At 43.1% G+C, this 22,192-nt stretch overlaps 1 protein-coding gene across 4 annotated transcripts in view; it reads left to right on the top strand.

Moving 5' to 3' along the window:
- Positions 1-22,192, top strand: part of LOC132406547 (golgin subfamily A member 5-like) — a 38,799-nt gene that overhangs the window by 1,957 nt on the left and 14,650 nt on the right. For 2 of the 4 annotated variants that reach the window (XR_009516192.1, XM_059992357.1), the window contains exons 3-8: positions 9,895-9,971; positions 11,498-11,531; positions 11,644-11,762; positions 13,363-13,444; positions 14,946-15,147; positions 19,911-19,978. Coding sequence is in view for 3 of the 4 variants with exons in the window: in XM_059992357.1 (XP_059848340.1) it covers positions 9,912-9,971; positions 11,498-11,531; positions 11,644-11,762; positions 13,363-13,444; positions 14,946-15,147; positions 19,911-19,978 (565 nt within the window). In the remaining variant the exon portion in view is untranslated. Of the gene's footprint in view, positions 1-2,740; positions 3,529-9,894; positions 9,972-11,497; positions 11,532-11,643; positions 11,763-13,362; positions 13,445-14,945; positions 15,148-19,910; positions 19,979-22,192 lie in introns of those variants that run through there. The other 2 variants (XM_059992358.1, XM_059992359.1) reach the window with 2 other exon arrangements.

The raw sequence follows: 22,192 nt of genomic DNA, 5'->3' as shown, positions 1-22,192 counted from the left end.
GATTCTTGCTGTGCCAGGGCATGAAAGGATATGAGGAGAAGGGAGGAACGTGGGGCTTAGAAGGAAAATAGATCAGCCATGATGAAATGACAGAGCAGATTCGATGGACCAAATGGCTTAATTCTGCTCCAATATCTTATGACCTTGTAGACCTATTTTGCTAACATCATATGTTTGCCAGATAATGGAATGAATGGCTATAGCAAGGGTTTCTTATTTTGTGGAAAGTAGTGGAAAATTAGCTGTAAACCAAACTGGATTTCATAAAGGGAGAATGGCTATGTTACGATTGGAATCTGATATTCATAACATTCAAGCTAGTAAGAATCAGTGGTAGCAGATCTCTTTGATGTAGAGAAACCTTATGTTATGTACACATGGCTTCTGGAAAAGATGGGACCAGATGGTTCAATTGGATTCAAGATTTTTATGTGATAAGAAGATACAAGTTAGGGTGGGAACAACATTCTCTTTGGAGTATGAGATAGAGAATGGGACTCAACAGGGTAGCGTGTGTAGCCCACTCCTCTTTAATATTATGTTTAATGATATTTTCCTAAATGTTGGCTTGGATGTTTCCAAATCGTTATGTGCTGATGATGATGGAGTGCAGAAGAGAGGCAGGAATATAATTAGACAGAAAGGAAACTGCAGGCAGCTATTCATGAAGAAGAGGAATGGGGACATTGGTGGGGGTTTAAATTTGCTGTTGCAAAGACTCAAGTTATTTGTTTTTGTAAAAGGAACATTACACCAACAATTGATCACAAGTTATATGGTAAATCTCTTAAACGAGAGACAGTGGTAATGTTTCTAAGTATGTGGATGGAGACGGGGCTAACATGGAAGGTGCTTTTGAATAAAATTCTAGAGAAGTGTTGAAAAAGCCCTTGTGCTTAGTTGGGAGTGTTTGGGGTGAGAGTAGGAGGTCACTTAAACAAACATCTATTGCTTTAATCAGATCTGTCTTTGCGTATGGATGTGTTGCTTATGGGGAGTCTTAATGCCGCTAGATAAAGTTCAAGCTCAAGCAGTGAGATTACGTTCGGCCCGAAACGTCGACTGTAATTTGGTTCCATAGACATTGTCTGGCCTGCTGAATTTCTCTAGCAGTTTGTGCATGTTGCTTCATGAGTGTGTTGCTAGGCACAGCACAAATGCCATCTATAAATTTGCCGACAACACAACTACTGTTGGCAGAATTTCAGATGGTGATGAGAAAGCATACAAGAGTGAAGTAGATCGTCTGGCTGAGTAGTGTCACAGCACCAACCTTGCACTCAACATCAGTGATTGTGGAAGGAGAAGTCGAGAGAACACGCACCAATCCTCATTGAGGGATCAGAAGTGGAAAGGGTAAGCAGTTTCAAGTTCCTGGGTGTCATCATCTCTGAGGATCTATCCTAGGCCCAATATATTGGTGCAATTACAAAGAAGGCCCAACAGTGGCTATATTTCATTAGGAGTTTGAGGAGATTTGATATGTTATAAAAGACACTTGCACACTTCTACAGATGTACCATGGAGAGCATTCTAACTGGCTGCTTCTCCGTTGGGTATAGAGGGGCCACTGCACAGGATCAGAAAAAGCTGCAGGAAGTTGTAGAGTCTGCCAGCTGCATCGAGGGCACCAGCCTCCCCAGCATCCAGGATACCTTCAAAAGGCGATTCCTCAAAAAGGCAGCAACCATCAGCAAGGACCTCCATCATCCAGGACATGCCCTCATCTCATTGCTACCATCAAGGAAGAGGTACAGGAGGCTGAAGACACATGCTCAATGTTTCCAGGTCAGCTTCTTCGTCTCCACCAATAGATTTCTGAATGGACAATTAGCCCATGAACATTTACTCAGTAATTTTTTCCTCTCTTTCCACACTACTTGTTTAATTTAATTTAATTTTATATGTACTTATTGTAATTTACAGCTTTTATTGTTTTGTATTGCAATTTACTGCTGCCGCAAAACAACAAATTTCACAACATACGCCAGTGATAGTAACTGCATTCTGATTCTGAGGATATAAAGTTGGTCATCCAATTATCGTGACAATAGCAGTGTTGTGAGCAGGGCATTCATAAATACTTCAGTTGTGGGTGGATGAGAAATGAATGGGCACAAAATCTTGTGTTGTTTAATGTGGAATATGGTCCCAGTGTACCCCTTTCTGCCACTCCTGCATGGTTTTTCCCTTTGCCTGTGGTTAATTTTAAACCTTCAAGAAAAAAATCAAGATGAAGAATGATTATATATCAGTGGCACAAGTAGTTCAGCAATATACGCAGGCAAATATGGATTCTTATATATCAGAATCGGGTTTAATATCACCGGCAAATGTCATGAAATTTGTTAACTTTATGGCAATGATACAATGAAATACATAATAAATAAGCATTGAGAAAAGAACTGAATTACAGTAAGTAAGTATATGTATGTCTATTAAATAGTTAAGTTAAAATAAGTACAACAATAAAAGCAGAAATAAAAAAAAACTAGTCAGATGGTGATCATGGGCTCAATGTCCATTTAGAAATCGTATGTCAGAGGGGAAGAAGCTGTTCTTGAAAAGTTGAGTATGTGCCTTCAGGCTCCTGTACCTCCTTCCTGACAGTAACAATGAGACGAGGGCATGTTTATTATTTAGTGTTGCGTTTGTTATGTTTGATTGCACTGTTCCTGGGAAACGCTGTCTCATTTTGCCCTGCAGAGCTGATGTACAGTTAAAATGACAATAACGTTTTTGAATCTTGAATCTTGAATGTTCTGGTGGTGGGGGTCCTCAGTGCTGGTTGCCAACTTTCTGAACCACTGCTCCTTGAAGATGTCTTAGATATTATGAAGGCTAGTACCTTTGATGGAGCCAATTTTACAAGTTTCTGCAGCTTACTTTGATCTTGTGTAGTAGCACCCCCCCCCCCCATACCTATGATGATGCAGCCAGTCAGAATGCTCTCCACAATACATTTGTAGAAGTTTTTGAGTGTTTTAGCTGATAAACCAAATCTTCTCAATGTCTGAATGAAATATAACCACTGCCTTACCTTCTTTATAACTGCATCAACACGTTGGGGCCAGGTTAAATCCTCAGATATATTGACACCCAGGAACTTAAAATTGCTCACTCTCTCCACTTCTGATCCCTCTGTGAGGGTAGGTTTGCGTTCCCTTGTCTTACCCTTCCTGAGTCCACAATCAGCTCTTTGGTCTTGCTGATGTTGGGTGCAAGGTTGTTGTTGCAACACCATTCAACTAACTGGATCTCATCTGGCCTGTACATACCGGCTGTGTGGTGAAAAACGCACAACAGCGCCTCTTTCACCTCAGACAGATGAGCAAGTTTGGTTAGGGCCCCCCAAATTCTAAGAACTTTCTACAGGGGCACAATTGAGAGCATCCTGACTGGCTGCATCACTGCCTGGAATGGAAACTGTGCTTCCTTCAATCGCAGGACTCTGCAGAGAGTGATGTGGACAGCCCAGCGCATCAGTAGATGTGAACTTCCCACTATTCAGGACATTTCCAGTGACAGGTGTGTAAAAGTAGCCAAAGCATTATTGTTGACCCGAGTCACCCAACTACAAACTGTTCCAGTTGCTACCATCCAGGAAGTGGTATTGCAGCATAAAAGCCAGGACCAACAGGCTCCGGGACAGCTTCTCCCAGCAGGCCATCAGATTGATTAATTCATGCTGATACAATTGTATTTCTATGTTATGTTGACTGTCCTGTTGTACATGCTATTTATTATAAATTACTATACATTGCACATTTAGACACGTAACATAAAGATTTTTGCTCCTCGTATAGGAAGGATATAAGTTATAAAATCAATTCAGTTCATTTCAATATATCTCGCTTGTGTATTCCCTTCACCATCTGAGATTTTGCCAACAATGGTATCATAACAATTTATAGATGTCCTTTGAGCTGTGCTTAGCCACACAATTTGGGTGTAGAGGGAGTAGAGCAGTAGGCTAAGCACACGTCCCTGTAGTGTGCCAGTGTTGATTGTCGAGGATCCAGGTGCAGAGAGAAGTACAGAGGCCCAGGTTCTGTGCTTTTCTGATCAGGACTGTAGGAATGATGGTGTTAAACGCTGTGCTATAGTCAATGAACAGCATCCTGACATAGGTACTTCCATTGTCCAGGTGGTCCAAGTGCACAGAGAGCCATTGAGATAGAATCTGCTGTAGACCTGTTGTGGCGATAGGCAAATCTACACAGATGGTTCAAAAGATCCACTGACAAGTCGTTCAGGTGTTTCTGTCTGTGTTTCCAAGAATTGGGTGGCTGATAAGAAAAAATTATCAAAGTATCAGTGTTCCCGTCTGGGATGGTTGTTATCATTTTGGCCTTGGAATGATTGGAAGTAGAACACCCTGATTCAGTACTTCTATGCTCTGATTCACTCTTGCTCTTCACTTCAATTAAAACAGGTACTTCAAATCCGTAAGCCAGACATTCCTTTTGAGATCTGACAGCATCTGTTGAAGCTGCGGGGCCAGGCTTCTGTATCCAATTCTTATGGGTTCCCGCCGGTGTTGGGGTTGAAAGTAGTGAGGTGGCAGACATTCTAGCCAAGCAATCACTTAAGATTAAGGATATAAAAGTAGTAGTGTCTTTGCATAAAGGGAAGATGAAAACCCTAACTAAAAAGTCTTTTCGATCACCATGGCAACAAAGTTGGGATAAGGAAAAGAAAGGACAGCGTTTATATAAAATTCAGAGGATGATGAGAACTTGATTGTGAGATGGTGAATAAAAGGACAGACGAAGTTATACTTAAATGTTTACGTATTTGTCAAACAAGGTTGAATAATTCTTTGTTCAGAATTAATTTGCATAAGAAGGTCACTTGTAGGAGTGCACTTGTCAAGAAACAGTGCAGCATATACTGTTTGATTGCAATTCTTCTGAGGCGCAAAGGAAACCTCTGGATACTAAATTGAGATTTTTAGGACAGACAGGGTTGAACATGGAAAGTTTGTTAGGATATCACCAACATTGTAATGGATATTGTAGTGCGTATCTGACTTTCTGAAGCTCTAGACTTTTTGATATCATGAGGTTCTTGTGGGGGGGGGGGAGTGCGGTTCAGTGGGTATACTTCCACCACACTCCAATGCAGTAGGTGACGGTCATGCACCTTACGTTGATCTGCCAACTACCAATAAACTTTACAAGAAGAAGAAATAGAAAAAGGTGTGACAGGCCATTTGGCCTATCAGGTCCATACCATATTCCTGGGGATCTCCCTGCTATTTCCCTGTACCCCTGCAACTCTTTCTCACGTTTGTCCAACAATTCTCCTTTTGAAACGGGGAATTGCACAGTACCATATTTTTCAACAAGGAGAAGAGAGCGAGTTTATACATCTGGTGGGAACAAAGGATGATGAGAATGGAAAGGGAGGAGTGCTCCAGGGAGGGTGTGGGACAGGTGGCAGAGAAAGAGTGCCAGGGTCAAGGTTGGCATGCCCTGAGAGACCAGGCAAGGGAACATTGCTTGACTTAGTCTGCTTAGGAAGTGGAGACGCTGCTGTGCCGCCTTGTTCAGGGAAGTGATATCAAGCGATCAGGTGAGGTCATCCATGATGTAAACTCCCAGGAATTTGATGCACTTAAGTTTCTCTACAGAGGAGCCATATATTCACAGAGGGCTATCGTTCGTCTGCACCTTCCTGAAGTCCACAATAATTTCCTTTGTCTTCTTCACATTCAGGCTTAGGCTGTCCTTCTCACACTAATCCGCCAGCCACTCCACTTCCTCTCTATACTCTGTCTCCTCATTGTTATTCTTGATAAGGCCAACCACTGTCGTGTCATCCACAAACTTGGTGACACAGTTTGAGCTGGACCCTACAACACAGTCATGAGTTAGCTGTGTGAACAGCAGCTGGCTGAGCACACCGCCTTGGGGAGAGCGCCTGTGCTCAGCATAATGGGACAAGAGACATTGCTGCCCACCCAGTCTGACTGTGGCCTTACTGTTAAGAAGTCCAGTGTCCAATTGCAGAGGTGGGTTTTGAGACCCAGCAACGACAGTTTCCCCACCAGTTTCTGGTTTCTGAGTGGGTGTCCCAACCACGATTCCCCTCTCCCTGCTCCCCTCCTGCTCCCAGTCCACAATAGAGACCAATATCTAAATCGAGGTTTATCATCACTCACATAGGTCACGGTTTTTTGTAGCAGCAGCAGATGAGTGCAATCTGTAAATTTACTGCAGTACTATGCAGAAGTCAGAGGCACCCAAGTGTTCTCACTCTATCTATGGAAGTTGGGTTACATGGGAGTACCTTTACCACTACCCAACTTCTCAAGTCGCGTGGCACATGGCCAAGTGGTTAAGGTGTTGGACTAACGATCTGAAGGTCGTGAGTTCGAGCCCCAGCCAGGGTAGTGTGTGTGTCTTTGAGCAAGGCACTTAACCACACATTGCTCCAGTCCACCCAGCTGAAAATGGGTACCGGCAAAAATGCTGGGGGTTAACCTCGCGATAGACTGGCGTCCTATCTGGGGGAGAGTCTCGTACTCTCAGTCGCTTCACGCCACGGAAACTGGAAATAAGCACCGGCCTGATGAGCCTATATGGCTCGGGACAGACTTTAACTTCTCAAGTCAGCTCAATGTGCCAACATCACTAACGTCCCAGAGGATCCTGAATGTTGTATTGTCTAAGAATGTGTTGATCAGTTGCTTGGGTCTTCAAAACTATACAAGTGGGCTTAAGGCAGTGCTGGTGAAATCCAGCAACTACTTACTGGTCGTGGCAAGCAAAACAAAGAATACAGTTAAATACTTGATAAATAACACTTGTTCTTGTAAAATTCTTGGTAAACAATCACTGCAAATAATGGGGAGGTGAGCAAAGGCCAGACTGAATTGAGGGTCGGAGCATGCGGATACGAGACAAGGTCGATGGAGGCATATTTGAAGCCAAGTTGGAGCGAGGGAGAGGCAGATTTGAGACCCATCCACCTAAGCCGAGAGTAAAGTTTGATCGATCCAAGTGCCAGGCTGATTTGTAAGGGTTGGGGATGGGCTGAGACGTGGTGGCAGAGTCCAGGGCCTGGGTCTCAGAGGCGGGTGAGGGCCGGGCCGGTTCTGCTCACTGTTCCGTGATGTTTTGACTCTGTGCTGAATTACGGTCAAGGCTGAGGCCTGCTCTGGGCTTTGTGTCTGAGGACTCCACAATGTTTACTCAGTGCTACGTGGAGCTGAGTCTGTGGCCTGCACTGGCTGCTCCGGCTTTGTGTCTGTGGACTCACTTTCATTCTGAATGCTTACTGTTCTTGGTTGCTCGATTTGTCTTTCTCTCTCTCTCTCTCTCTCTCTCTCTCTCTCTCTCTCTCTCTCTCTCTCTCTCTCTCTCTCTCTCTCTCTCTCTCTCTCTCTCTCGCGCTCTCTCTCTTTGCACATTGGGTGTTTCATGGTAATTTTTTACGGGTTCTTTTGGGTTTCTTTATTTGTGGCTGCCTGTGAGGTGACAAATCCCAAGATTGTACAATATATATATATATTTTGATAATAAATGTACTTTAAACATGGAAGATAGTGGAAGTGATAATCTCATGCAAATATTTAGACCATCTGCACAATTATATTAAACTAAAATACAACTGGTAATAGAAATGCAGAAGGGAAGTACCCTGTGGGACCAACCTCTCTGATGTACTGGTAAATTGACAACGTGCTGTTTCTGGGCTTCCATAAACATAATGAAGCAAGTCATTGCTTTGGGAATCCAGAATAAGAGCCAGCAAGGGAAAGATGTTAGTTAGGAGAGAGGAAGAGGTCCTTGAGGTAGGAAGTATGTCAGGCTGGTGGGAAGAGGAGGGAGGACGTACAAGGTGAATATTGAATGCTGTGGCTGCGGGCACTTATGTATTCCAGATAGGAAGTGTCTGCCCCATTGTTCTTTCCAGGATGAGCTTCTGAATCTCTTCAGAGATTGGTTGTTAATCAGGCAGTCAGGTTCCTCAGCCCTACATCAGTTCTAAGTTGTTGCTGGGTGCCACCTGCTTGGAGACAAATGGACATCACAGATGGAGCAAGGAGGGGCCATCTGCCATCATCACCTCTGGTACTCTCCTGCTTTGTACTCTCCTCCAGTGGACACAACCCTTTATCCCAACCTTATGCTTTTGACATCAGTGGCTGAACAATCCTCTATTTGGCAAATTCCACTTTACAATAAGAGGGTTTACGTGACAGAAGCAGTAACCTTGAAATGACAAAATTGTAATTATTGTCTGTCTGGTCACTGAAGTCCCTTTACATTGGATATAGATGTTATGAGAAAAGAGGGTTTTGGAAAATTATTTCAAGCCAAATAATGACAACAGAACAAATGTGTATTGATTTTAGGAAGTTCTTATCATCATGCAGAAGACATAGGAGCATAATCAAGTCTGCTCTTCCTTTGATCATGGCTGATTTACCTTTCTCTTAACCCCGTTCTCCTGCCTTCTCTTCATAACCTTTGTCACTCTTACTAATCAAGAACCTATCAACGTCCACCTTAAATGTACTCAATAAGCTGGCCCCTACACCAAACTGCGGCAATGAATTCCACAGATTCACCATTTTCTAGTTAAAGATATTCCTCTTTATTTCTATCCTAAAGGGATGTTCTTCTATTCTGAGGCAATGTCCTCTGGTCCTAGACTCTCCCACAATTGGGTACATCCTCTCCTCTTTCTAAGCCTTTCTAGGATCTCATCTAGGTTTCAGTGAGATCCCCTATCATTCTAATAAACTATAACAAATATAGGCCCAGAGTTATCAAACACTCCTCATTCATTAACCCTTTTATTCCTGGAATCATTGTTGTAAACCTCCCCATTCTTCTAAACTCTGTTTCGTACAGGCCCAGAACCTTCAAATGCTCTTATTATCAAGATCATTCTTGTAAACCTGCCTTTGACCATCTCCAAATGCCAGCACTTTCTTTCCTAGATATGGGGCCCAGAATTGCATTTTCTCCACATATGGTCATTTCATCCTTTCTTTTATATTCCAGTCCTCTTCAAATCAATGCAAACATTGTATTTGCCTTGCTTAACACTGACTCAATCTGCAAGTTAATCTTTGGGGAATCCTGCACTTTACAGAAAGAGAAAGATATGGACTGGATTTACAGATAGAAATATTGGTGTGAAATTGCATATTAAATTGGTAATTTATTGCAGAGTGTTTCTAGATTGCTTGAGATGGTCTGAATGGTCACCTCCTGTACTTTCTTGCGGTATCACAAAGAATCTGAAGAGGGAGCACGACTGGAGAGCACAGAGCTGAAACCTATATGCTCGGCACAGGACAGGGGTTCTGCCATTTGTCATAAAGCACTGGCAAACTACAAAGAAAATCTTCCTTTGGAAGATATGGAAGCCAATTCAATCAACAATATCTGAAGGTCCATCTCATTGGGTTGCTGGGAAAACTCATTCAGGTGTCTGTAAAATCTTGCAAACTCTGGAACACCCTGCACTAAAGTGCACGTAGTTTGGTGGGAATGATACTGGACTAGTCTGGTGGTCCAGAGGGATGGAATAATGGCTTGAAGCGGTGGCATCAAATGGCATCTCAGCATAAGTTCTTTGGAATTTAAAGCAATAAGTTGGAATCATGAAAATCTGACCAATTTACTAATGTTCTTTGGGAGAAGAAGTTTGTCCCCCTTATCCATATGTTTCCAGAGCCATTCTGTCAGTCTTCTGACATCGCATCAAGTTACTCAGTTCAAGGACAATGAGAGATGGACACTGATGCCTATCAAGGATCTTTGTTCAAGGGTAAAAAAGGCAGTGAGTTCCTGGAAAGCATCCGTCATCGGTCAAAGTCAAAGTCATTTGCAGTTTGGAATGCTTCAAATGATCCTTCTTTTTGTTTTGCAGTTCACTAAATTGGAAAGATGAATATAGATATTTCTCTACTGTCTCAAGAGGTCACCGATGACAACGGAGATACAATGGTAGGTCACGTACTGACATCAGCCATACCATAGCTCAGTGGGAGGGAAACAGTTAATATTTCACAAACTGTAGCTCAGAGGGTCTCCTGGGGGAGAAACAGATTTTACATCCTGATTTTAATTACATTCTGATGAAAGTAACAAAACCAGATTGCTGGACACACCCAGCATATCAGGCAGTATAAACATTTAATGGAGATATATCCACCCAAAATATTAACTCTGTTTCTACTTCAAAAGATGCTTCCAGACCTGCTGAATAGTACCTGTACTTTAATTCTACTTCAGATTTCCAGCATCTGCAGTTTTCTTACATTTCAAATCCAGGTCATTCCCAGGTTAAAAATACCCCACTGATAAGACATCCCTACAAACAATCCCCATAATATTATTAAGTTTAGAAGTCCAACATATGTGCATACATTCTATGTTCTATGAGACATGGCTTTTATCTACTTTTAGTAATTGTTCTTTCTTATCCATCTTCCATGGAACATAGAAGAGTACAGCACAGGAACAGGCCATTCGGCCCACAATGTTGTGCTGAACCGGCTAAAAAGCAAATCAAAAACATCCAAATACTAATCACTCCTACCTACACAATGTCCATATGCTTCCATCTTCCTTACACCCACCTGCCCATCCAAATGTCTCTTAAAAGCCCTAATGTATTTGCCTCTACCACTATACCAGACAGCGCCTACCAGGCATCCACCACTCTCTGGGTAAAATCTTACCCCTCATATCCCCTTAAACCTATACCCTCTCACCTTGAATGCATGCCCTCTGGTAGACATTGCAAGCCTGGGAAACAGATACTCTCTGTCTGCTCATCCATGCCTCTCAATCTTATAAACCTCTATCAGATCTTTGCTGCTCCAGAGAAAACAACCAAAGTTTGTCCAGCCTCTCATGATAGCACAAGCCCTCTAAACCAGGCAGCATCCTGGTAAACCTCTTCTGCACCCTCTCCAAAGCCTCAGCATCCTGCCTATAGTGGGGTGATCTTAAGTGCTTTTGATGACGTTCATTACAATACTGTGGAGGAATGGTTCCCAAAGAGTTAATTTTGTACAGATTGCAACTTGAGGACAAAACTGATTTACAGACATCTGTAAAACTGGAAACCATTGTTACCCAAGGGCAGCCTGTGTTTCTTCTGTTAATTAATAAATTAGACCAGGGTCACTGAAGCATACTTTTTAAATGTACAGATAACAAAAACTTTGAGGCTTAATGACTTGTGAGGATTTCATTTTGGGCTTCACTGGGTCAATATGAGAGGGCAGAGTGGGAGATGGTTTATTTGAAACTCCAGAATCCGCTGAGTTGAACAACAACATAAGTTTTTTGTTAAGCAGAAAAAATGTTAGTACAAAGAGATGGAGAAGCCTTTGCTAACCAAGTGTGGCAGACACTTCAAAGAGAATTCCTTTCTTGCTTAGAGAACAAGTAAGGTTTCAGTCAGTGAGAAGCTCTCCTGGAAGTTGGTTTTGAGTCTCTGATGTTATTTTCTTCCTTCGCAGCAGATGTTGAAGTTTGGCAGTTGTCACCAGAAAGGTGGGTTCAGATATATCTTAATATTTCAGCTCAGACGTCTCGTCCATCAGAACTGATTAACAAACAGACACTGTTTGATCAACAGGTATAACGAACCTCTCCTGTGTTTCAGACACCACATTCAATGAGATACAGTGCTTAACTGGCACACACTCGGGATCTCCACCAGATATCAAGCACCTGATAGAGGAACTCGAGATCATCAAGTTCCAGATTGAAATCCAAACCAAAGTATGACTCAGGCAGGAATTTATTTTTATGACTTCTCAGCTTATTTTTTACCTCCCATAGTGAAATATTGCAATCTGAAATTTTTTAAAAAAGAGAAAATGAAGGAAATACTCAGGACGTCATGCAGAATGGGTGGGAGTGAGGAACAGCATTAATGTTCTTACAAACCTTTAGCATAACTGAGAAACACAGAATCCAGGCATGTATTAACTTGCAGGGTCACAGAAGGCAGGAGAGAACAAACAGAATGTCTAACAAAGTGGAGACCATCAGAAAATGGATGATGCTTGTTGGAATTGATGAAAACACTAATGTCAATTAAACTGTCTGAGAGCATGTCAATGAGGAAAAAAGAGAGTGGGAAGAAAAACAAGAACTTTGCATGGCACCTTAATTTTCCATCCATCTCTCACTCTGCCCTCTCACACTGATCCAATAAACACCACTGTGAGCTTGAAGAACTTCTCGTCATCCTCCCTCTGTGTACTCTACTGCCTTTAGGGCTCAATATTGGATTCAACAATTTCAGATAACCAGCCTTTCCAGTTTGTATCAGAACTGACTGCTACTTGGCATACTCAGGGCAGAGTTGGCTTTTTGGGTCAGTGAGTTTTCATGATAAGGCAGGGGCAGAGGGTAGGGAGTTCGGGTCATCAATTCTATTTCTCTCTCTGTGGATGCTGCATGCCCTTCTGTGTCTTTCAACATTTAGCTCTTTGTGTTTCAGATTTCTAACATCATCTTTGTTTTTTGCTTCTGGGCTCTGAAAGTTGAGTTATAGTAGAATGACCCTTCCCTGCACAGTACAGAGTCAGGCAAGCTCCAGTTCAGGAATACAATATTTTGTGACATAAACATTAGCAGATGAAGCTGTACCTTCACATTGCTAAGCAGAGCAACAACAAAACAATATACACTCAGTGGCCACTTTAGGTACATGTGTACACCTGCTCATTAGCACATACATCTAATCAGACAATCATTAGGCAGCAACTCAATGCATAAAAGCATGCAGGCATGCCAAGAAGTTCTGTTGTTGTTCAAAGCAAACATCTGAATGGGAAAGAAAAGACTTTGACCGTGGAGGGATTGTTGATGCCAAATGGGATGGTTTGAGCATCTCTGAAACTGGTGATCTCCTGAGATTTTCAGGCACACCAGTCTCTAGAGTTTATAGCAAGGTGTGACAAACAAAAAACATCCAGTGAGTGGCAGTTCTGTGGGCAAAAATGACTTGTTAATGAGAGAGATCAGAGGAGAATGACCAGACTGGTTCAAGAGACAGGTAGGTGACAGTAACTCAAATAACCAGTAGTGGTGTGCAGAGAGCATTTTTGAACACACAACACATCAAACCTTGAAGTGGATGGGCTATGGCAGCAGAAGACTACACTGGGTTCTAATCCTATACCTTCCTGCCCAATCATTTGTTCAGTGTCCACATCTCCCTTCACAGGTCCATTGTATTGTGTAATTTGCTCCGTCACATAGTACAGTATGGGTGTGACACATAGCCATAACAGAAATGGTAGTTTGTTTTAACTAGAGCTGGGTGCCACAGCAGAGCTGCTCCTCTTCTCATAGTTTGCTTTATTCCTAGACCATTGAATCATTGAATCAAACAGGGAGCCTCTTAGCGAAGGGGATAGTCAACCATCAGCAGAGGATCAAACAGTTGGAGGGTACGTAAAGGGCAAGGATCTCTCGGAAACATTTTTGTGATGCTATAAGTCAGAGCTGGAGTCGGGTGGGGAGTGTCTGGAGTGGGTAAGAGGGTGGGGTACCCAAGAAGGTTTGGTCCATTGCCCTGTAATCTGTCAGCTAACTTCAAGACCACCCAAAATCTTTTACACAGAGGTTGAATGAGGTCCCTGTGGCTCAGTGGCAGCAGGTGAGCTAAACATCCTCTGGGATCTGACGCATTAGAGACGGCTGTTGTCCTCAGTACCTCAGGCATAGAAGCACAGCCAGTGGAGTGACCCAGGATCAGTCCTAACCGTGAGTGCTGTCTGAACGGAGTTTGCGCATTCTCCCTGTGGCCATGTGGGTTTCCCCAAGGTATTCCAGTTTTCTCCCACTCCAAAGACAAGCCGGTTGGTTGGTTAATTGGTCACTGTAACTTTTCCAAAGGTTCCAGGCACGTGGTATAATGTTGGGCAGGGGGTTGGAAATCGATGGGAATTTGGGGATCATTCAAAAAATATTGAACTAGTGTAGGATACATTCAAATGGGTACTTGATGGTCTGTGTGGCTGAGGTTCCGATTCTGATTTATTTATCACATGTGCACACATGTCGTTTGTGTTAACAACCAACACACCCAAGGATGTGCTGAAGACAGGGCGTAAGTGTCACCACACATTCCAGCACCCATGTGGCATGCCCATAATGTTCAGAAGAACAACTCAAGCATCATCAACAACAATAAAATACAAAATAACTGTAAACTAAGCCCCTTTCCCACCCACTCACGCATGCAGACAGGCCTCCTGTCTTTTAGTCTGGGTAACTTGTGATGTTGTGGCGTCGTTTATGTCCATCCTGGGAGAGATGGAGCTCATCTGAAAGGTGGACCTCCAACTAATTTTGAAAGCCACCCCATCCCCGTCATGGTATTGGTGTTAATTCTTGCTGACATTCCTATTTCCCTTCAGCACTCACTGTTGTGTCCAGCCGGTCAACCCCAGCAGGTTGTTCAATCAGTGGGGAAATCTACTCAAAGCCAAGCCCAATCCCAACCTCAGCTGAGTTCCTCCATGTACACTGTTGAATTGAGACAAATATGAAATTATTGTCCAGAATGCACAAGGATCAGATAATATTCATTTAGTTATAATTCTGGCCTGTATCATTGATTTTTCTCCTGACATCAAGTCTCCAGACAGAGTACTGTGACAGGTGGGGAGATGAAGGTTGGGGCAGATCAGCCAAGAGCATCTTTGGCAGAGCAGGCCGTTCCTGTTTTCTTGTGTTCAAATGAGAAATATGGACATTCAGTAGGGAAAACCTCCTTCCAGCATCTGTGGGGCTGAGGTGAGGTGATTCAACATGTTTATAATGTTATAATGCACCCCAACCTGGAAGCCTTGAGGTGGCCATGGTAGGTCTTCTCCAGAAACCAGTTCTTAGAATTGACAGACATCGAGGGAGTTTCCGTCTCATTGCTGCATGTATCTTTCACAGAGGAGGTGAGGAAGCTCAACATGAGCAGCAACATCGAAGAGGACAGGATTAGCTTGATGATAGACAAACGGATTGAACATTTAACAGAGCTGTCCTCAAACCTGGCCAAACCACAACAATCCAGCCAGCAAGCAGAAAATCAGGTGCAGTCAACAGATACCGCCAACCAGGCTGAAAATCCTGCTACAGAAATGCATGAGAGGTGAGACATGCAAGTATAGAGAAGGATTCCACAGCAAAGTACATTTACACTTCCTAACAGAGCTTTAAACAGGGCACCAGAGTGCCATTTATCTCATGTTTATGCTATCTGGGCCAAAATCCACTAGGGCACATCCAACTCAAGATCAGTGGGGGCAGGTAGGTGGACAAGAATCCAACCACCTCTTTGGCCTCTGGACAAAACTGGGATGTAGCTGACCACTGATTGTCAACCCTCCCTAGTCAAGCCACGTATGGTCATGCATGGACTAGGCTTACCATTCTAGTACCTGTAGAACTATATCAATGGTCTGTAGCCGCTGTTGCTTCCAGCACCATTTGCTGATCTGAGGTCCAGGCCAAATTCTTACTAACTCCTGCTCAGTATTGCAATTGTTCCGATTAGTGGTGACGGATAACCACATTGTTGAAGTACTAAACCACAAGGAGTAATAGGCTTGATTCCACAAGCATTTGTGTTCTGACTTTCACTGGTTGTTTCAGTTCAGCAGTGTCCTTCACACAGAAGATCATTTATGGCAAAGACTCAGGGACTGGACATTGATATCAACCAGTATCTCTTAATAGGAGATTAGACCTACATCTAGCTAAAAGGGGAGCTTAATGTTAGAATAATGCGAATAGAGCAGCTCATGTATTTTAATTAGTGTATGACAAGGTTCATAGTGATAAATGTTTTGTGAATGTAACTTGATCAGATAAAGGGCTTTCTCCTGTTCTAGGTTTTCAGAATCAGGTTTAATATCTCTAACTTACTGCATGTTGTGAACTTTGTTGTTTTGCAGCAGTAGTACAGTGCAACACATTCAAAAAAATATAAATTACAACTGGAAATACAGTGGATTCCAGTTAATTAGGACACATCAGGACCAGTACATATTACCCCATCACTCAGTGCCATGGAATTAATTAAAAAGGTATAAAAACAAAAACTGAGAAACACATGTATTTAAATGAAATACTGAACAGTTTAGAACACTACCAAAAGCTCTACTGTACTATACAGCTGTATTAGTTCCTAATAGTGATCAACAGAGGAACTTGTCCAGTGTATGAACAAAATCAGCACACACACCTACAGCAGACAGTGGACTGCCTTCCTACAATACTGCCACCAATTGCATCCTCCAAATCTTCATTTTCATTGTAATGTTCAAGATGATTGTTGACACCTTCAATTTCTTCATGGTTCCTAAGTCACTGAATTTGTTTGATTTTTTTTACTCCCAGTCGTTTCTGGCTCTCCCAACCTGAATGCGTGAAGCCGCAGTGAGCAAACAAGTTCTGAATTGTCTTGCTGCTTATTTCACGCCAACTATCAGTGACAAAAATCACTGCTTTTTGAACACAAGCACTTGCAACAGACACTATTTCAACACTTTGCTCTAAACACGGTGTAGCATTTAACACTCATGAAAGTGGGTGTGACTGGTGCAGTTAGAACCTGTTTGGCAACAGTCTCCTTCCCCAGTTAAGCAGCATTTGCGTCCCAAACAACAGGAATCCTTGCTATTTTCTCTATTAGTTTTTGTTCTTTAAGTGTTGTCCCACATAAACAGCTGCCCCTATTAACCGATGGCCCAATTAACCAGTATATTAAATTAAAAAGATAGTGCAAAATAGTGAGGCAGTGTTTATGAGTTGGTACATTACCCGTTCAGAAAGCTGACGTTTGAGGAGAGGAAGCTGTTCCTCAAGCATTGAGAGTTTGTTTCAGCCTCCTATTCCTTCTCTCTGATGGTAGTAATATGAAGAGGGGCATGACCTGGGTGATGGGGGTCCTTAATGATGGATGCCGCTTTTTTGAGGCATCGCCTTTTGACAATCTCCTGGATGCTAGGGGAGGCTAGTGCCCATGATGGAGCTGACTTAAGTTTACAATTTACTGCAGTTTTTTTCTGACCTTGTGCAGTGCCCCGCCCCAGACCAGACAGTGATGCAACCAGTTAGATTGCTCTCCACGGTACATCTGTAAACATTTGCTAGTTTTCAGTGACATTTTAGTTTATTTTATTTTGGCCTGTGCACCTGAGAAAGGGGGTTGGGTTGCTCTGCAACCTTGCCCAGTCAAGCTCTCAAAACTGATGAGTTCCAGAACATAGAACAGTACAGCAAAGGACAGGCCATTCAGCCCACAGAGGTGCCAGATCAGCTAAAAAGCACATCAAAAACACCCAATCCCTCCTACCTACAAAATGTCCATGTCCCTCCATCTTCCGTATATCCATGTGCCATTCCAAATGGCTCTAAAAGCTTCCAATGTATTTGCTTCTACCACCATACCAGGCAGTGCATTCCAGGCATCCACCACTCTCTGAATAAAAAACTTGCCCCTCACGTCCCCCCTGAACCTACCCCTCTCACCTTCAGTGCATGACCTCTGGTATTAGACATCTGAAACCTGGGAAACAGATACTCTCTGTCCAATCTGTGCCTCTCACAATCTTGTAAACCTCTATCAGATCTCCCCTCAGCCTCTGATGCTTCAGAGAAAACAACCCACATTTATCCAGCCTCTCAAGATAGCACATGCCAACTATTCCAGGCAGCATCCTGGTAAAACCCTTCTGCCCCCTCTCCAAAGCCACAACACCCTTCCTATAGTGGGGTGACCAGAACTGTGCACAATACTCCAGGTGTGACCTAACCAGAATGTTATGAAGTTGCAACATATCCTCTTGACTTTTGAACTCAATGCCTTGACTAATTAAAGCAAGCATTCCATAAGCTTTCTTAACCACATTATCGACATGTGATCTGTCTGTTCAGCAATATTGTTAAGGATCTTGCCCTTAACAGTGTACTGTCTCCTTACATTTGCCCTACCAAAGTGCAACACCTCACATTTATCTAGATTAAGATCCATCTGCTATTTCTCAGCCCATATCTGCAACTGCTCTATATCGCACTGTATTCTTTGCTAGTCTTCTACACTATCTACCACTCCAATCTTGGTATCATTGACAAATCTACTAACCCACCCATCTACACTTTCACCCAGGAAGTTAGCGTACATCACAAATAGTAGAAGTCCCAGCACAGTTCCCTGCAGAACTCCACTAATTCCAGACCCCCAGCTCAGATAAGTCCCTTCAACCACTACCCTTTGTCTTCTAAAGGCAAACTATTTCTGAATCCAAACAGTCAATTCACCACGAACCCCATGCACCTTAATCTTCTGGATTAGTTCCCATGATGGACTTTGAAAAATGCATTACTAAAATCCACATAGACAAAATCTACTGCCCAATCCTCATCGATCTCTCTCATCACCTTGTCAAAAAACTCAATAAATTTGGTAAGATACTTCCTGCAACACACAAAGCCAAGCTGGTTCTTCTTAATTAGGCCAGGGGTTTCCAAATGCTCATATATCCGATCCCCAAGAATTTTCTTTAGCAATTTCCCTACAACTGATGTAAGAATCACTTGTCTATAGTTCCCAGGATCTTCCCTTGTTTTCCTCTTAAATAGAGGCACAACATTAGCCACTCGCCAGTCTTCTGGGACCTCGCCTGAGGCTAGAGAGGACATCAAGATACTGGTAAGGTCCCAGTAATCTCTTCTCTTGCCTCTTTCAATAACCTGGAGTAAATTCCATTTGGCTCAGAAGACATCTACCTTAATACTCATTTGGAGGCTCCTCCTTGACCTCTAATACCCTAAAGTATTTATAGATTCAGCACTGATCTCCTGGTCCTCTGAACCCTTTTCCTTACTAAATACTGAAGCAAAGTTCTCATTAAGTAACTCTTTCACATTTTCCTCATCCAAGCTAATGCGCCCCCCCCCCACCTTTATCCTTGTGTGCTCCCACCCTCTCCCTAGTTATCCTCTTGATCTTGATGTGTTTATAGAATGCCTTGGGATTCATCTTGATTCTACTCAGCAAGGACTTTTCATAGCCCCTTCTGACTTTCCCAATTTCCTTCTTTACTTCTTTTCGGGCTTCTTTATTGTGCTCATCTTTTGAAGCTTTACATTCTTTTTCTTCTTGACTGAGTTCATCACCTCTCTGGACATCCAGGGCTTTCAAATCTTTCCATCCCTGTCCTTCCTTCTAACAGGAACATACTTCTCCTGTGCTCTGTGCAATTGATCTTAAAACACCCTCCACATGTCTAATGTAAACTTGCCAGAGAAAAGGAGTTCCCAATTAATGCTTCTTAGTTCCTGTTGATGCCTTCATAATTTAAAATTCTCCCCAAGGACCATACCTATTCTTATCTATAGCTATCCTGAAAGTTAAGGAGTTGTAGTCACTGTTCCCTAACTGCTCTGCCAGTGAAAGGTCAGTCACCTGGCCAGGCTCATTAATCAACACCAGGTCCAGTACAGGCCCTCCTCTCATTGAACCATCCACATATTGATTTAAGAAACCTTCCTGGATACACTTAACAAATTCTCCCCCATCTAAACCCCTTGCACTAAGAAGGTCCCAGTTTATTTTGACTTTGCCTCTCAATTCTTCTCCTGACATCTACCTTCTGGTCCAATCCTTCCCTTATTGTCCTGGGACTCTGATTCCCAGCCCACTGCAAAACTAGTTTAAACTCGTCTGGGATGCATTTAGGGGAAGGATGGGGACAGTAACTATTGAATATTTTGTTATCGTAAATGGACCAGTCATGAAAGAGGAGGAGCTGAGTGATCTGGGGAAACATCTTTTCCACGTGTTGATTGTAAATTGTTCTGTGCAATTATCAGGATCAAGCAGTTAACTCAGTTTTCTGTTTCTTGCAGCAAATCATTCCTCTGGGAAGAATATGAATCACTGCGGAACGAAATAGAGAAAATTAACAGAAAGCTATGTCAGTATCCTTTACCTCCTCTTACTGTGATTTGGATTGGGTTGACAAACAATAAATGTGAAGCCTGAATTAGGTACCAACACCATCACTAGGCTTCCCAATCCCAGAATTCCCTGTCACCTGAACTCACCAATAAGCAGCAGGCCCTGGCTTGGCTGGTAGTGAGAGAAGCCCTACAGTCAGATCTTTTCTGTACACACAACATACCATCCCCAGCACATGAGGTGTGCGCTTTGGAAAAGCTAATGCGAGGGCAAGGTACTTAACAGTGTTGCTGAGCGGAGAGGTCTTGGGATCCAAGTTCATAGCTCCTTGAAAGTGGCTGCACAGGTTGATAGAGAGGTTAAGAAGGCTTATAGAATGCTTGATTTTATTAATTGAGCATTGAGTTCAAAGGTCGAGCTGATGTTGCAACTTTATGAAACTCTGGTGAGGCCACATCTGGAGTCTTGCATACAGTTCTGGTCACCCCTCTGTAAGAAGGATATTGAAGATTAGGAGAGGATGCAAAAGAGGTTTACCAGGATTCCGCCTGGTTTATGTGCTATCATGAGAGGCTGGATAAACTCTAGAGCACCAGAGGCTGAGGGGAGACCTGACAGAGGCTTCATAGATTATGAGAGGCATGACTAGAGTAGACAGGGATTATCTGTTTCCCAGGTTTGATATGTCTAATACCAGAGGGTATGCATTGAAGGTGAGAGGGGATAGGATAGGTTCATGGGGGAAGTGCACGGTAAGTGTTTTTCTTACTGAGAATGGTGGATGCCTGGAATTCGCTGCCTGGTGGTGGAGGCAAATACATCAGAGGCTTTTAAGAGACGTTTGGATAGGCACGTGGATGTAAAGAAGATGGAGGGGTATGGATATGGTGTAGATAGGAGTGATTAGATTTGGGTGTTTTTGATTCGGATTTTAGCTGGCTCGGCACAATATTCTGGGCTGAATGGCCTGTTCTTGTGGTCTATGTTCTAACACAGGCTGCTCTCAGGGCACCCACCTCTTTACCAAGACGTTGTTTAGAAGGATACAAGGCTCTTCATGTCGGTTCACCCCCAGCAATTGTATGACAGGATTCTGGTTTCTCGGAGTGACATACCAACACACTGCTCGAAGGTCATAAGCTCAGGAAAGGAAAGATCCTTGTTCTTCCAACTCCGTGAAGTGTCTGGAAGGGCTGACTGGCATATTCCAGGCTGCAGGAGTACATGCTAAGGGATGCAATGAAGCTTGGTACAGCCAACACAAAGGCTCTGTGGGGAAGATCCACTGTCTGGGGCTCCTTCCACTACCGTACGTAAAGGGGCTGAAGCTCCCCAAACAATGAAAGGGTGAATCACTCCGGTGTGTGTGTGTGTGTGTGAGTGAGTGAGTGTGTGTGTGTGTGTGTGTGTGTGTGTGTGTGTGTGTGTGTGTGTGTGTGTGTGTGTGTGTGTGTGTGTGTGTGTGTGTGTGTGTGTGTGTGTGTGTGTGTGACCATGAATATAAAGTTTTGCATGGTTTCTTCTTTTGTATAGATTTTTATTATGAACATTCCTATATTTGAAATTTTAAAATTGCCAAATTGCCAACAGGGTGATCTAGCCCAGGGCATGGTCCATGGTTATGCCAATCAAGTGTTTGGAATCAGGAGGGAAGGGTATGGCTGGAAGCCTTAGACTCTTAACCCAGTGCAGGTTGAAACAGTTGATAACTCTATTTGATTTCCCATAGATATTAGGGATGCAACAAGTCTTAGGCAGACTGAATCAGTCACTGCAGCATTTGTCATGTCAGCATCTGAACAATTTCATCTCATTATCACATCGTACAGAAGAATAACCTTTGTGTGACCATATAAACTTGTACAGGGAGGAAAGGAAGATTAAAGGACATTCCTAGCTTCAGTTGAAGAATGAAATCACAGCTGTACCTCTGGGTGGGCAGTGGAAAACTGGGTCCTCCCGATGATGAGGGCCCAGACTAATCTGAGCTCCAGCAGGTTGGCGATGAACTATTTGTGGCAGTTGCAGATCTCTGAGTTGGAGAGGAAATAGAAATAGATCATAATTTCCTCTCCCTGCTCCTGGGTGTAGGTAAGATTAGAATTGGACTTGGGGCCACGTTCCCCTCAGTCGATGCCCCTGTTCACAGCTGAGTGAGCCATCCTATGGGATCACTCTCCCTTTAATCTGCGCATTGAGAAGTGGACTTTTTGTGGGTCATTGTTGGAGT

The sequence above is a fragment of the Hypanus sabinus genome, chromosome 16 (genome assembly GCF_030144855.1).
Source record: "Hypanus sabinus isolate sHypSab1 chromosome 16, sHypSab1.hap1, whole genome shotgun sequence".
Lineage (NCBI taxonomy): Eukaryota > Metazoa > Chordata > Chondrichthyes > Myliobatiformes > Dasyatidae > Hypanus > Hypanus sabinus.
This window is presented reverse-complemented; position numbering and strand designations above follow the sequence as displayed.